The sequence below is a fragment of the Chiloscyllium plagiosum genome, unplaced genomic scaffold (assembly GCF_037043375.1).
Source record: "Chiloscyllium plagiosum isolate Xiang-an unplaced genomic scaffold, Cpla_swu_hap1 HiC_scaffold_7, whole genome shotgun sequence".
NCBI classification, from domain to species: Eukaryota; Metazoa; Chordata; class Chondrichthyes; order Orectolobiformes; family Hemiscylliidae; genus Chiloscyllium; species Chiloscyllium plagiosum.
Window position 1 is genome coordinate 58862262 of NW_028270145.1, and position 13120 is coordinate 58875381.

At 38.6% G+C, this 13120-nt stretch overlaps 1 protein-coding gene across 3 annotated transcripts in view; it reads left to right on the forward strand.

Annotated features, from left to right (window-relative positions):
* The window catches only part of LOC122551600 (myosin light chain kinase, smooth muscle-like), a 424085-nt gene that overhangs the window by 317148 nt on the left and 93817 nt on the right, over positions 1-13120 (forward strand). For all 3 annotated transcript variants that reach the window (XM_087989064.1, XM_043693744.2, XM_043693743.2), the window contains exon 20: positions 11526-11576. In XM_087989064.1, coding sequence (XP_087845190.1) covers positions 11526-11576 — 51 coding nt within the window. The remainder of the gene's footprint in view (positions 1-11525; positions 11577-13120) is intronic.

Here is a 13120-nt window from a genome sequence, read left to right on the forward strand (position 1 = left end):
TTATCATTATGGTTATGTTCAATAAAACATTTGGTGTTCAGCCACAAGCCTTCATATTATTATATTTGATAAAGCCTGCAGAGCAACCTCCTCTCAATTTGTGCACGTTAGTTGTGAGATGCCAGAAGAAGCCCAGGCCATAATCTATTCCAAATCCTTTCGTGTTTAAAGAGCTGTTTATTATACAGTGTTAATTCAGCAATTTTTTTCATATTGAATATACTTTCCAAAACTTTGCAAGATTGCAATTTTGTGGTATAATTTAGTTGCTTTGTATTAATGGAAATGATTTTATGATTATAATACATAGAATTTTCCTATATTTCAAACTTGCAAGTTAGGTTTCAGGTATAACCTGAAGAAGTGATAAAGGAATAAGACCATAAGAACTAGGGATAGGAATATACCATTTGGCCCCCTAAGCTTGCTCCACCATTAAGTAGGATCATGGTTGATCCCCCATTCCTCCTGTCCACTTTGCTGTGTTTTCCCCATAACCCTTGATTCCCCTTCTGATCAAGAATCCATCTATCTCAGCCTTAAATATTCACAAGTACTCTTCCCCCACAGCTCTTTGTGGCAAGGAATTCCAAAGAAATCCCTCCTTGACCTAGACTCTTAAGAATCCTAATTGTTTCAATCACTTCTCATTCTTCAATGAATAGAATTCCAGCCTATTCAATCCATGCTCATAGGACAGTCCTGAAATACCAGGGATCATCCTAGCAAGCCTTGTCTGATCTGCCTGCAATGCATTAATATCTTTCCCTAAATAAGGAGACCAAATCTGTTCTCAGTACTCCAGCTGTGGTCTCACCAGCACTGTATCAGTTGCAGTAAGACTTCTGTACTCTTGTACTCTTGAGTATGTCCAGTGATCTAGTGTCCACTGCTCACTGTTGAAGAGAATTCCAAACACCAACAACTGAGAGAAGCTGTTCCATCTCATCTCTCCTTTACATGGGTCCACTTTTGGAAAGAGATTGACAACTTCATACATGAGCATTATGCCTTTACCCAGAGAATCCCTAGCTGTCTTGCTGATCTCCAACTGCTGTCTCTTCAGTAATTACCTACAAAAGTAGAAAACTTAGGACAGTTCTCCTACCAAGTCAAGGAGCCACACGCAGCATGGAAGAGGTGAACAAATTAGTCAAGTTAATGTTATACAATTCAAATCTAGTTAATTCCAATTTCAATTATCTAGCAGTTTTAACACAGACACTTTAAAAGAATTTCTTACATGATTTCAATTCACCGAATTATAAAGGATTTTACGTCATGCAGCCTGTGTTTATTTGACCCCAGAAGCCTATGTTAATATTAATGTAACATGTGAGCCTCCTCCATCTAACTACATCTGCTCTTATCAGCATCTCCTTCTATTTCTTTCTCCTTCATGTACTTAGCTAGCTGTCTCTTAAATGTATTCATACCATTTGCATAATTTGTATGAAGCAATGTCAAAGAGTAGACAGAAATGATTTAAAACAATCTGAGACCACTAATAGCAATATCACCGCTCTGAACAGAATGCTCAATTTCAAGACAATATTATTTTGTTAAAAGGGACTATAGCTCATAAATATATGTGTGATTGCTAAATGTTGTAAAGGGATGCTTTTGTATGTTTGTCTCTCTGTATCTTTTGTTAAAACTGTTGACTTATCGTTAACCTTGATGAAAAACATTTTGTGTTGTCTGCTTAAAACATTGGTGTAGCTTCACTTCAGTTTTACACCCACATAGTGTAGTACTTTTTCCAGATGTCTGCTTGTAAACAAATGAGTTTATCCATCTTAATACTCGGTAGTTCAAAAGTCAATGCTATTAAATTGGAATAGGTAACACTTGGATATCCAGTCTACCTGGCTACTTAATCAATTGATAGCAGTTGGCCATAAAACAATTCCTATGAAGTGTCAGTGACATTTTGGACAGTAATCATTTATGATGACAGTTTAACAACCTATGTATTCAGCCACTTCCTTGACAGATATTTATAGCCATTTTCAATATTACCAAAAAAGGGCATCTCTCAAATTGTAGCTTTAACCTTTACATGCCCCCACAAAATATGAACAAGCAGCAGACTTTTGTTCAGTAAAATATTCCAAAGAAACTGTACAGCCTGAAGACATGAACACTTGAGATGGAAAATGAGTGTTCAGTTAAATATTTTAATTGAGACAAACAATGTATTGCAAGCAAAACACAAAGTGTGCCTAACTTCAACATTAACATCAGAAACAAGTGTTCAGTTTTCACCTACTGTCAGATGTTTTATATCAGTTTTTATTTGGGCACTGCATGATGTCACAATTCAGCCGTGTTCACAAAGATTTTCCTAATTTCAAAATGACAAATTATAGAGTTTCTCCTGAAAAAAGATATGTAGAAAAATGCAGCAATATTTTACTGAACTTGAGAAGAGGAAATTTGATGAAGTGAAACCAGAAGTTAATCTTTGGATCACTTTGCTCTTGGCAATGTCACTATTTTTATAAACATTCTAGTTTATGACTGCTAATCATATAGCATTAGGAGATCTTGTTACTTCGTTCCAAAGGCCAATTGTTATTCAAAAAAAACCCAAAGTTGATTCATCAGGCTTTTAGATTTGTCTGTCTGAGAAAATTCATATAAGCAGGTTATATGAGGATTAGTCACAATCATTAGATGACATTTTTGAGGTCTGATGGGAACATCACACTGAACATCTGACTCACCTGCATGAACCCTGGAAGTACTGGTAACATGTGCCATGTGGAAAGAAGGCCTTAACTAACCAACTTATCAAAAGGAATTGCAATCCACATTGTGTTTTTTGTATTGTCAAATAAATTGATCAATATTCCTGTTGAATTTCTGAAACAGGTTGAGCAAACGTAAGAGAACAGAAATGGTCTCAGTCAACAACATTTGCACCCACAAACATACCTTATACCTGCCCTTATGGGCTGATGAGAAGGATTCCCTTTGAGGAAAGCATACTCTAACTATGTTAAAAATCACACAACACCAGGTTATAGTCCAACAGGTTTAATTGGAAGCACACTTGCTTTCGGAGTGATGCTCCTTCATCAGGTGATAGTCTAACTATGTTAGTCAGATGGAAAACCTAGTAAAGTCAAAAACTTTAAAAGATCTAATTAATAGCAGTGGCTCTTCAGATGTTCTTTCAGTTGGCACAACATCAGTACATGAACTAAGACGCATGGAATAATCAAAAAATAACATGGCAAATTTTGTTCTTGTACAGCTTTAAATTATAGAATGAGGCTTGGAATGAAATTATTTTCATCAAGACTCATAAGCTTTCAATTTAATACCCAATACAGTCTCGTGAAAAATATATTCTGAATTTGTGTGGATGCGTGCCTAGCATTCGGGCATGAATAGCTTAATAATTAACTGTTTCTACTTTGACAGTGTTATAGTGAGTGTAACAAGGTCCACCAGTTGGACCTCATAGAATATGGATTTCCTGATTGGGACTATTAATCTGGTCCGATCAGGAAATTCTGTCTGACGGTTAAGAATAGGAGTGTCAAAGGCTAGTATTCTGTTCGTTCTGAGATCTGGCTCTGAGGGAGTTGGATCAGTATCACAGACACTCCATGTGTAAATAGAAAGTTATTTGGTAATGGGATACCAGCATCTGCAGAGTTAGTGGGGATGAGAGTAGCATTAATGATGGAAACATATAAAAGCACCTACTAGCTGGCTTTATCATTGGAAAGTTTGGCAAGCAGAGCACACATTGCAGGGTATCCCAATGGAAGAGGACACCCTCACCAGTCTGACTGAACTTGGGGCACACCACTTGGGTGAAGGCAATTGTGTAGCCCCACTCAGGACATATTCTGAACAGAGGGACTCTAGGTCAGCCCACAGCAAAACCCCAAATCAAAGCCAAGCCTCAACCAAATGCTTAAAATTTTCTTCAGGATCCATTCCAGCAAGCCATTGTAGGTGTTGCCATTATGCAGACTCAAGACAGCAAAAGAGTTCTACTAGACCTAAATTGAATAAGAGAACTTATCGGTCATTATCCAGGAGAATACATACTCTGGAAAGTCCACCTACATTTGGTTTGATTAACTTGCTTAGCAACATCCAAATAAGAATCAATCAAAATAAACATCTGGTTAAATGGTCACCTGGTTCTAACGGAGGTCAATATCAATGCAGCTGTTTCAGTGATCACAAAACCAGTTCTTAAGAAAGTTCACTCTGGACTCCAACCTTTAGGTTTGTGCAAGACCTTGGCTACACTGAGAACCTATACTGGGGAATCTTTACAGATTAAGGATACAACTTCAGTTCCAGTCTCTTATGAGAAGCAACTGGTTCAGATACCGTTGATTGTAGTAAAAGGCTCGGGCGAGAAATTGGGAGAAATTGGTTGAGAAAAATTCACCAAGATTGGCTCAACATTTTTTGTTGAGCAAATGTCTGCCTGAATGAATTCTATGATCTTCTATTAATTAAATACTGGGGCGTTTATCAGGAAGGCCTAGAGACAAAGGAGTCAAGAGTGTGGTGCTGGAATCCTGATGAAGGGCTTTTGCCCGAAACATCAATTCTCCTACTCCTCGGATGCTGCCTGACCTGCTGTGCTTTTCCAGCACCACACTCTCAACTCTGATCTCCAGTATCTGCAATCCTCACTTTCTCCTCGGGACAAAGGAGCCAAGGCCAACTTGCCTGTTGACCAGGAAGCAATCCGCGATTCTGCAAGGCCCGCCCGGTGCCATTAGCTGTGAAGGAATCATCAAACCAGTCCAGTTCATGGCATGGGCAGCATCAGTCATACTGACTGTGGATCCTGATGGATTGGTTTGCCTTTGAGGGGATTTTAAACAAATGGAAAACCACTTTTTGCAGCTGATTAAATACCCAAAGTTTGGATGTCATATTTGATTTTTTGTAATTATCTTTTCCTTAATTTATTAATTAGAAGGTAACCTCTATAGGTTTTCAAGATGATGAGTAGATGAAGAAGAACTATTACCTCTAACTAGTAGATCTAAATTATAAGTAATAGATTTATAATCATGGCAAAAAACATTTAGATAAGCATAAAAGTTTTCATTTGTCAAGTTGTCAGGATCTAGACTGTTGCATGTGAAATGGTGGTAGAAACTGATTCCATTTAAGAGTAGTTCCGCAGGTACTTGAGCATTTTCAGGATTACATTAATAAATGGGTTGTGGAGCTAAGCATGACTGCTCATAGAACCAACTAACACAAATCAGGCAGTATAACCTCATTCGATACTATAATCTTCTAACAAGAAGTACTGGAGACTGAGCCAATTCAGCTTACCAAGAAACCAAAGACTTGGCATTTGACAATAATCTCTAAAAGGAATAGGCCAGCTGAAGACCTATTCAAATGGATGAAGTTTGGCCAGAAATCTCCCTCTCAACCTCATGGAACTTCAGCTGGCCCTCTCTATCATTCTTTTGGTTTCTGAATGTGGGCAACATTCAGATGTGCTGGTGGGCTTTATCCTTGAATTGCTACACCTACGGTGGTCTCACAATGCTCAGGTAATCCAGAGAATTTTTCACCACTTCCATTCTTGTTTGCACCTTCAATCTTCTGTTTAGAGCCTATGTTACAAGTCAGATCAATGGACAATTTTGCTGCAGTTCAGGGATGCCTGCTTTTAGTATTTTAGGCCTGTTTCTAATTTGTGCCACTTGGATTGATGGTTGTGCCACCCTACATTAGGGAACATTGCTACAATGTGGCGATGAAACTTGGTCATCACTTTAAGAGTGTGCATGACTTACTCTTACTGATGGAGAAAGTGAGGTCTGCAGATGCTGGAGATCAGAGATGGAAATGTGTTGCTGGAAAAGCGCAGCAGGTCAGGCAGCATCCAGGGAACAGGAGAATCGACGTTTCGGGCATTAGCCCTTCTTTACTCTTACAGATGTCTTCTTATTATATTGTTAATGAATCCATATGCTCTAATGGGATATGTCTGTGGATAGCTGTAAATCTAAAAGGTTTGGCTATGCTTTGCAAAAAGGATACCAAATTATTGAAATGTATTGAAATGTATAATAGGCAACTAATCTAATTATTGATTCTGATTAGTTTTGTGGATAGGAGGGAGAGGTGAACTGAATTATTCTTACTGTCCCCCTCTCCAGTCCATAAAAAGGGCTGATTTTTATAATGTTTTTCTTGTTTGCTTTCCCGTCTAGTATAGGCTGTCATGTATTTCCCCAAACTTTCACAATGGTTCTTGGATTTAGGATTGTATACAGAACAAAATCACGCAAACACAGATCTTAGCTCAACCACAAACATATTTAATAAAATAAACCTCGTCATGTCCTGATACTAAGCCTCTTAACTTGTCTCAATGACACACCTTGCTGAGTTTAGATTAGAGTGGTGCTGGAAAAGCACAGCCGGTCAGGCAGCATCCGAGGAGCAGGAAAATCGACGTTTCAGGTAAAAGCCGTTTCAGGACATTGATTTTCCTGCACCTCGGATGCTGCTTGACCGGCTGTGCTTTTCTAGCACCACTCTAATCTAGACTCTGACTTCCAGCATCTGCAGTTGTCACTTTTGCCTAGTTGCCACCTTGCTGAGTTTGTCTGATTTAAATCCTTCCACTGTTTAACCTCAGCGCCCACCCACCACGTGTAGTAGGAAAGAAAACTTAATAGATAAACCAAAGGCAGAACTTCATGTTTCTGCTCAAAGCTGGATTTGATTGTTAAGCTAAAGTCACCGTAACCCTCTCAGCTCCAAAACCCTTCAACTTTGACCAATAACTTACAATCCTCCACATGGTTGGTACTTCTGATGATAACTGAAGCTCCACAAGCCAGGCCAAGCATTACTGATCCTCCTTGGTGCCTGCAGAACCCTGTCCCCACCAGACCAAGATTAAAATGATTTGGTGGAACACTTACAGTTCTCATTTTGGCAGGTCGGTCTGGCGTTGATTGTTGGCCTGTGTGAAATTACCCAGTTCTGACCCTTCTTCTAGTAAAAGTTGCTTCAATTTTGCGCCTTTTTATAGTGTTTCATATCAAACATATCACAACCATGTCAACCATTTTCCCAATGATCAAGATAGCTAAGAGTAAATTCTCCTTTGTGTATTTCAGACAGTCTAGCCAGGTATGATAAGTGAAACAATGCGATCCTTTTCCATGCAGTCCTGACAACCTGATCAGTTTTACATTTCTCCTCTTGGTTTGGAGATGACATGACAACAGCACCTAGCCCTCAAATGGGCAAAGGTTTGAAATATCCACGACTCTTCTCAATGGGAATTCATTAAAGTAACAGTGGCTAGGTTAAAAAACTATTGTATTAGGAGATCTGTCTCTTGATTGCATGAGGCAATGGCAGAATTGCACTACAATAGTCTTCAGACAATGTTGAAACCCTCATGCTGAGCTCTTGTATGTATTTGTGCTGAGGGATGGTTTTAATTTACAGCACTATATCTATGGGGTTTGAAGTCCTTTTTCATATTCTATCGAGTCCACTGGGAGAGCATTCTGATTCTGCAGAGAAAATCTACAACTTAAGCTATCAGAATGAGTTCACATGAATTAGAAAATCTAATAAATTGGCAGCCAATTAAGGTTCTTTCAGTTGGCTAGGCATAGAAGGCTCCCTTTTGCAGGGGGTCAGATGCAGTCAAATTGTTGGTGGAGGTGTAAGCTGGAGTTGGTCCATTTCACAGGCAAAATATGGGTTTCTTTCATACTGTTGTGAGATATTGAGATCGGAGCCAGGAGTTTAGTTAAACCTGGAGCTGGTTGCCAAAGCGTGCTGTCTTCTGATGTTGCAAGCAGATGGTTGAACAAAAGCCATAGGTGTATAATTAAAGGGTATAATTTAAATAAACCAGCAGATTCAAACATGTGCCTAAGATATAGGGTTCAGCTAACAAGGTTGGTTTAGGTGTGCTGACCAATGTTTGCCTGGGTAGGCTGAATGGCCTACCCTGTTGTTACACTCTTCAATCTGTGGATTGAGAATGGAGTCTGTCCTGATCATAACTTTACTACACAGTCAGTAAAGTGGAGCCACGTTGTTTTGCAGGCTCCAGGCTCAGTACATTGGGGAACTTCTAGCTCCAGTATTTTGGGGTCCCCACTTGGGTTGGATTTCTTCCCTGATCCATATTAGCTTGTCAGAGATCAGCTGGTATACCTTTTGATCTGTCAGCATGGGCTCTTCTGTTCATCTACATCTTGGACTGTTTGTGGGTTACTCTCTGGTTGACCCCCCACTGAAAAATGTTATAAGTTTCCTCAGGACAGTGTCCATATTCTCCCACTGCTCTTGGGTCAGGCGTGCCAACCTGGCATTTACAATTGCATGGTATACCAGCCAGACAGCTGCTGTTTCAATTGGGAACTGTTCCAGTCCCTCTTTCTCACCTGATCCCTCCTGGTTACACTCAAATAGCTCCACCCTGTGGTAGACACTCATTGGTTGACTGAGCTCTATGTGCTTCAACTCCCCTGTGTTAGCCTCAGTAGCAGAGCTTCAATGCTTCAGACCTTACCCTGAGCTACCTTATCCCAATGACTTTTTTTTGCCACCACTTTTTTTCTCTTCACCCACCTCAGCTTTCTGCCACACTGCAGAATTTACCTGAAAGGATTTACTTGTCCAGCTTCTCTGGACTGAATCCTAGAGTCCACTCTAACTCTTGAGTCTGTAGGTCCCCTCATTTCTTTTAAGAGGGACAAAGCTTCTTCAGCTAATAGTTGAAGTTATAGATCTTGAAATATAAATTTATAAATGGATAACCACTAAAGTATGAGAAAGACAAGAGTGAGAGGGTGGTAGCACCTACTGCAGGATAGGCTTTGAGCAGCAGTTTGTTCAATTAATCTGTAGAATTTGAATAATCCATGTGGTACTTGGGAAATCAGTAAGAAAATTGAAGTATTTGAAAATGGAGATGACAGAGATGTAGATACATAATGCTACAGCAAGAGACCAAGAAAAAGGCTTTTGGAACTGATGCATTGGTAGTTTTTCAAATTCAGAGCTTCCTGGATTACAAAAGAATATTAGAGAGTAAGATAAAACATGAAAAAAGGAGAGCATATGACTGATGTCAGTTTGATGCTACGGTACAAGTAAATCAACAGATTTGAAGGATTGCATCGTCCCTTAGTGAGGGAAGTAAGGATGAAAATTATGAAGGTACAGACCATAATCTTCAAATCCTCCTTGGATATGGACGAGTGGAGCCTTCTTCAAACACCTTCTTCAATTTGCCTTTAATAATCAGCCAGCAACTACAGGTCAGTCAGTTTAACCTCTGTAGTGGGAAAACATCTAGAAACAGTAATCCCAGAAAAAAAAAAAGACACCTGGACAATTATAGGTAAATCAAGCAAAGCCAGCATAAATGTTTTAAAGGCAAATTGAGTTTAACCAACTTGATCAAGGTTTTTGATAAGGTATCAGAGATTGAATGAGGACAATACAGTTGGTGTGGAATAAATGGACTTCCAAATGGTGTTTGATAAAGTGCTACTTACTAGGCTTTGAAGGAAAATTGAAGACCATGGACCATAGTGTAGTATCAGCATGGATATAAAATTAGTTAAGTAGGACTGAAAATAAACATTAGTGATGGATGATTGTTTGTTGTACTGAAGGAAGATATGCAGTGGTATTCCCTAGGAATCAATGCAAGCTCCACTACTTTCCAAACTATACATTAAAGACTTGGACGTGGTGTACAGAGAGCAATTTCAATACTTGCAGATAAAACAAATTTTGGAATTAGTAAACACTCGGGATGGTGATGATAGACAAAGGATGGTTGACAGAATGATCAAAGAAAGGATAATGGAGTAAAGTTTGAGATAGTAGGCTTTTGGAGAAAGAATGAGGAAAACCAATATAAACAAAAGGGTTCAGATCAAAAAAGGGTGCAGGAACAGAGGGAGTCAGGGATTACATATTGAAGGTAGCACGACAAGTAGAGAAAGCGGTTAAGGAAAAAAAAATGGGATCCTGAGTTTCATAAATTGAGGCTGTGCACATGGATACTCTTGGATACTAGGTAAGCTGGCCTCGTAGGTGAAGGAAGTGGTAAGCAGTATGTTGGCATGAGGGTATAAGGGGCCATGGTCTTTGTCTAGAGAAGCATCGGATGGCAAAGGAGGTATATGGGGTTATAGGGACAGATAGAGGGCATTAGGTAGCATGGATTGACATGGGGAGTTTACTGGTTGGGTGAGGAAATGGTAGGGTGAGGGCTGGAGGACCTTTTACACTTTATGGTTTTATTTTAATTTTTGGACAGAGTGCTGGAGCCCCAAGGCAGGCATTCCAACCAGCCTACCTCAGCAACTGGCAGCCTTCTCAACTCTTCATGAGTCACCTGACCCAACTTTCAACTTAGCCCATTGGCTCCCCCACCCAAACGAAAAATGGGGAGTGCGGGCAGCTATTTTTGAAGGTCAGATCCAAGTATCCAGGAATTCCTTTTCCTCTGGGCTGTTAACCCAGGAAAGGGCCTTAGAGTACAAATGTAAGGAAATAATGCCAAATCTTCATAAAATACTGATTCTGCCATGACTAGAAATGTAAACATTTATGTAGTAACTTTAATTCCTTGTTTTAATATCTAACATTTATCACTAATTCCTCATTTTTTTGAAGAATCAAAAAAGTACACCAAAAAATAGAGTACTTTTTGTTTACTAATTTACTTTTTGCAGGGAATGTCATGAGATAACATTAGTTCATTTAGTAGGAACAGTAAGGGATAATCAGTCTAAAAGCGTTGGATTTTAAAATCCGTTATGCTTTCTGTAATATTTTGAGATAAATTAATGAGTAAAATACTACTAATTAAAGAGAACACAATTAGGCCATTTAGCCCTTGAGTCTGTTCCACCTTTCAATCAGATCATGGCTGATCCTTAACTTAGATCCTTATGCCCACCATTGTTCCATTTCTCCTAACACTTTTTTTTAACAAAGGTTACAGTAATAGGATGATAAGAGAATATATGTGCTAACGTACCTATCACTTGAAGGGAGAGGTCATTGATGGCAGTGTTTGCATCACGGTTTTAAGTCAGTCAGCGACAACTTTATGAAGGTCATTATATCCTCCCTGTGTCCTGTGTTTGATGTTTTTAAACAACATATGAATTGGATGGAATCAGTTCACATCACAGAAAGAAAAAATGGTCATTGAGAAGTCTGAACCACGCTACAAATTTAGTTTAACGTGACCTTTTGACACTGATCTTTTGGATGGCGAGTCTGTTCTAATCTTCTGTTTTGTATAAATGTAATAAATAATAGAACCCAAAAACAAGACTTCAATTGTTCAGAATTATATGTTTCATCACAGTGAGGAATGATATTTGTTTGCTCAAATATTTTCAAGTGAATTAACTTTTAAATGCTGCGCAATCATTGAAACAGTCACTCAGTCGATGCTAAAATGATTGTCTTGGTGTCCTCAGTTTATCCTTTGTCCTTTCTTTTAGTTCAGGCCACCATAAAAAAGAAACCAACTCCAAAAACTCCTCCCAAACCAGGTAAGATGTTTCTTAATAAGAGGGTAAGTTTAACTTTGTTTCCTTTTCTTCTTTGCTAAACTAACATGTAGCAACTGGTGTTATTACAAATTTTTGGTACCATTTCCCTCTCTTTGCTACAGTCTGCAACCGTATAAGTAAAAGAACTCCAATAACCTGACCCCCAGTGAAGAGCTTGTTTCTTACTTTCCACGTTTGTACTTGTTGAGGAAAATTGACTCTAACATATCCCAGCTGGTGAATAATTTACAATTGATTAAACAAGAAACTTAAATTTCACCAACTATTTCCTCATCTTCGTTATCAGATCAACAAAAATATCCTCAGACAGTCAGCTGGGACTCTCTGGGGTATTTGTTTATTCAATCTACCATGAGCTTTTGAACTTAAGGGAGTGAAGCCAGCAAGTTCAAACGTAAGTCTATTGAGACTAAATTAAAACACTTCAGCACAGGTATGTGGATCAGTCATGCAACTGTTTTATAGTTAATGAATTTAATGAACAGTGGAGCAAAATGAATAGCTTATTGAAATAAAAAAAACAAACCTGCATCAACTGGAAATTTGATGTGAATATGGAACTGCACAGCATGTTAGTATCTGAAAGAGAAAAGACAAGTTCAAAGTTTGGGAATATTAGCTTTGTCAGAGCTAATGAAGTTCAATTGAATTAATATTTTTCAGTTGTAACTCAAAGCTTGTAAGAGAATTTTTAAAAATGCACAACCTAGCTCTTGAGGATCGCTTTGTTTTTGGCAAAGTTTCAATTTTTTTAATTCATTGAATATAGGCAACACTGGCAAGCCTGGTATTTATTACCAGTCTGTGTTAGTCTGAGTTGGTGGTTCTTTCATTTGAAGGCAAGTTGATATGACTGGATGACTTGATGCTCTTCCAGCACCACTGGAATCCAAAATCTGGTTTCCAGCATCTGCAGTCATTGTTTTTACCAACTTGATCAGCCAGTTCAGGGGGTATGTAACCACATTTGTGTGGGACTGAAGTTTCATGTAGGCCGTATTAGGTGCAGAAATTAGTGAACCATTCAGTCCTGTAGGCAATTAAATCTGTCATCCTTACCCAGTCTGGCCTACATGTGACTTCAGTCTGGCTTACATGTGATTCCTGACCAATCTCTGAAATGGTCCAGCAAGCTACTCAGTTCCAGGACAATTAGGGCAATAAATACTGACCTACCAAAAATCAGAAACTCATATCTCTACTGAGCAAAGCCTGAAGAACCCATCAGTATTTTGAAAGAGATTATGAATAGTGTAATTTCATAACTTAAGTATAGTAAATTATTTATTAAGAGGGAGCTGCTAAATATAATTATAATTTATTTTGTTACAAACACATGTTTGCTCAGTCATATATTTTCATACAAGGTATGTGGTCTTCCATCATAAAGTTGATATATAATACAGTTTTGGCAAGTATGTAAAGCAGTGCCAAATTGGATTGTTTATGTTATCAGTATAATGTCACAAAATGTCAGATTTTTGTTATATTTTGACAAGGAAAGCACGTGGTGAATTTTGTTT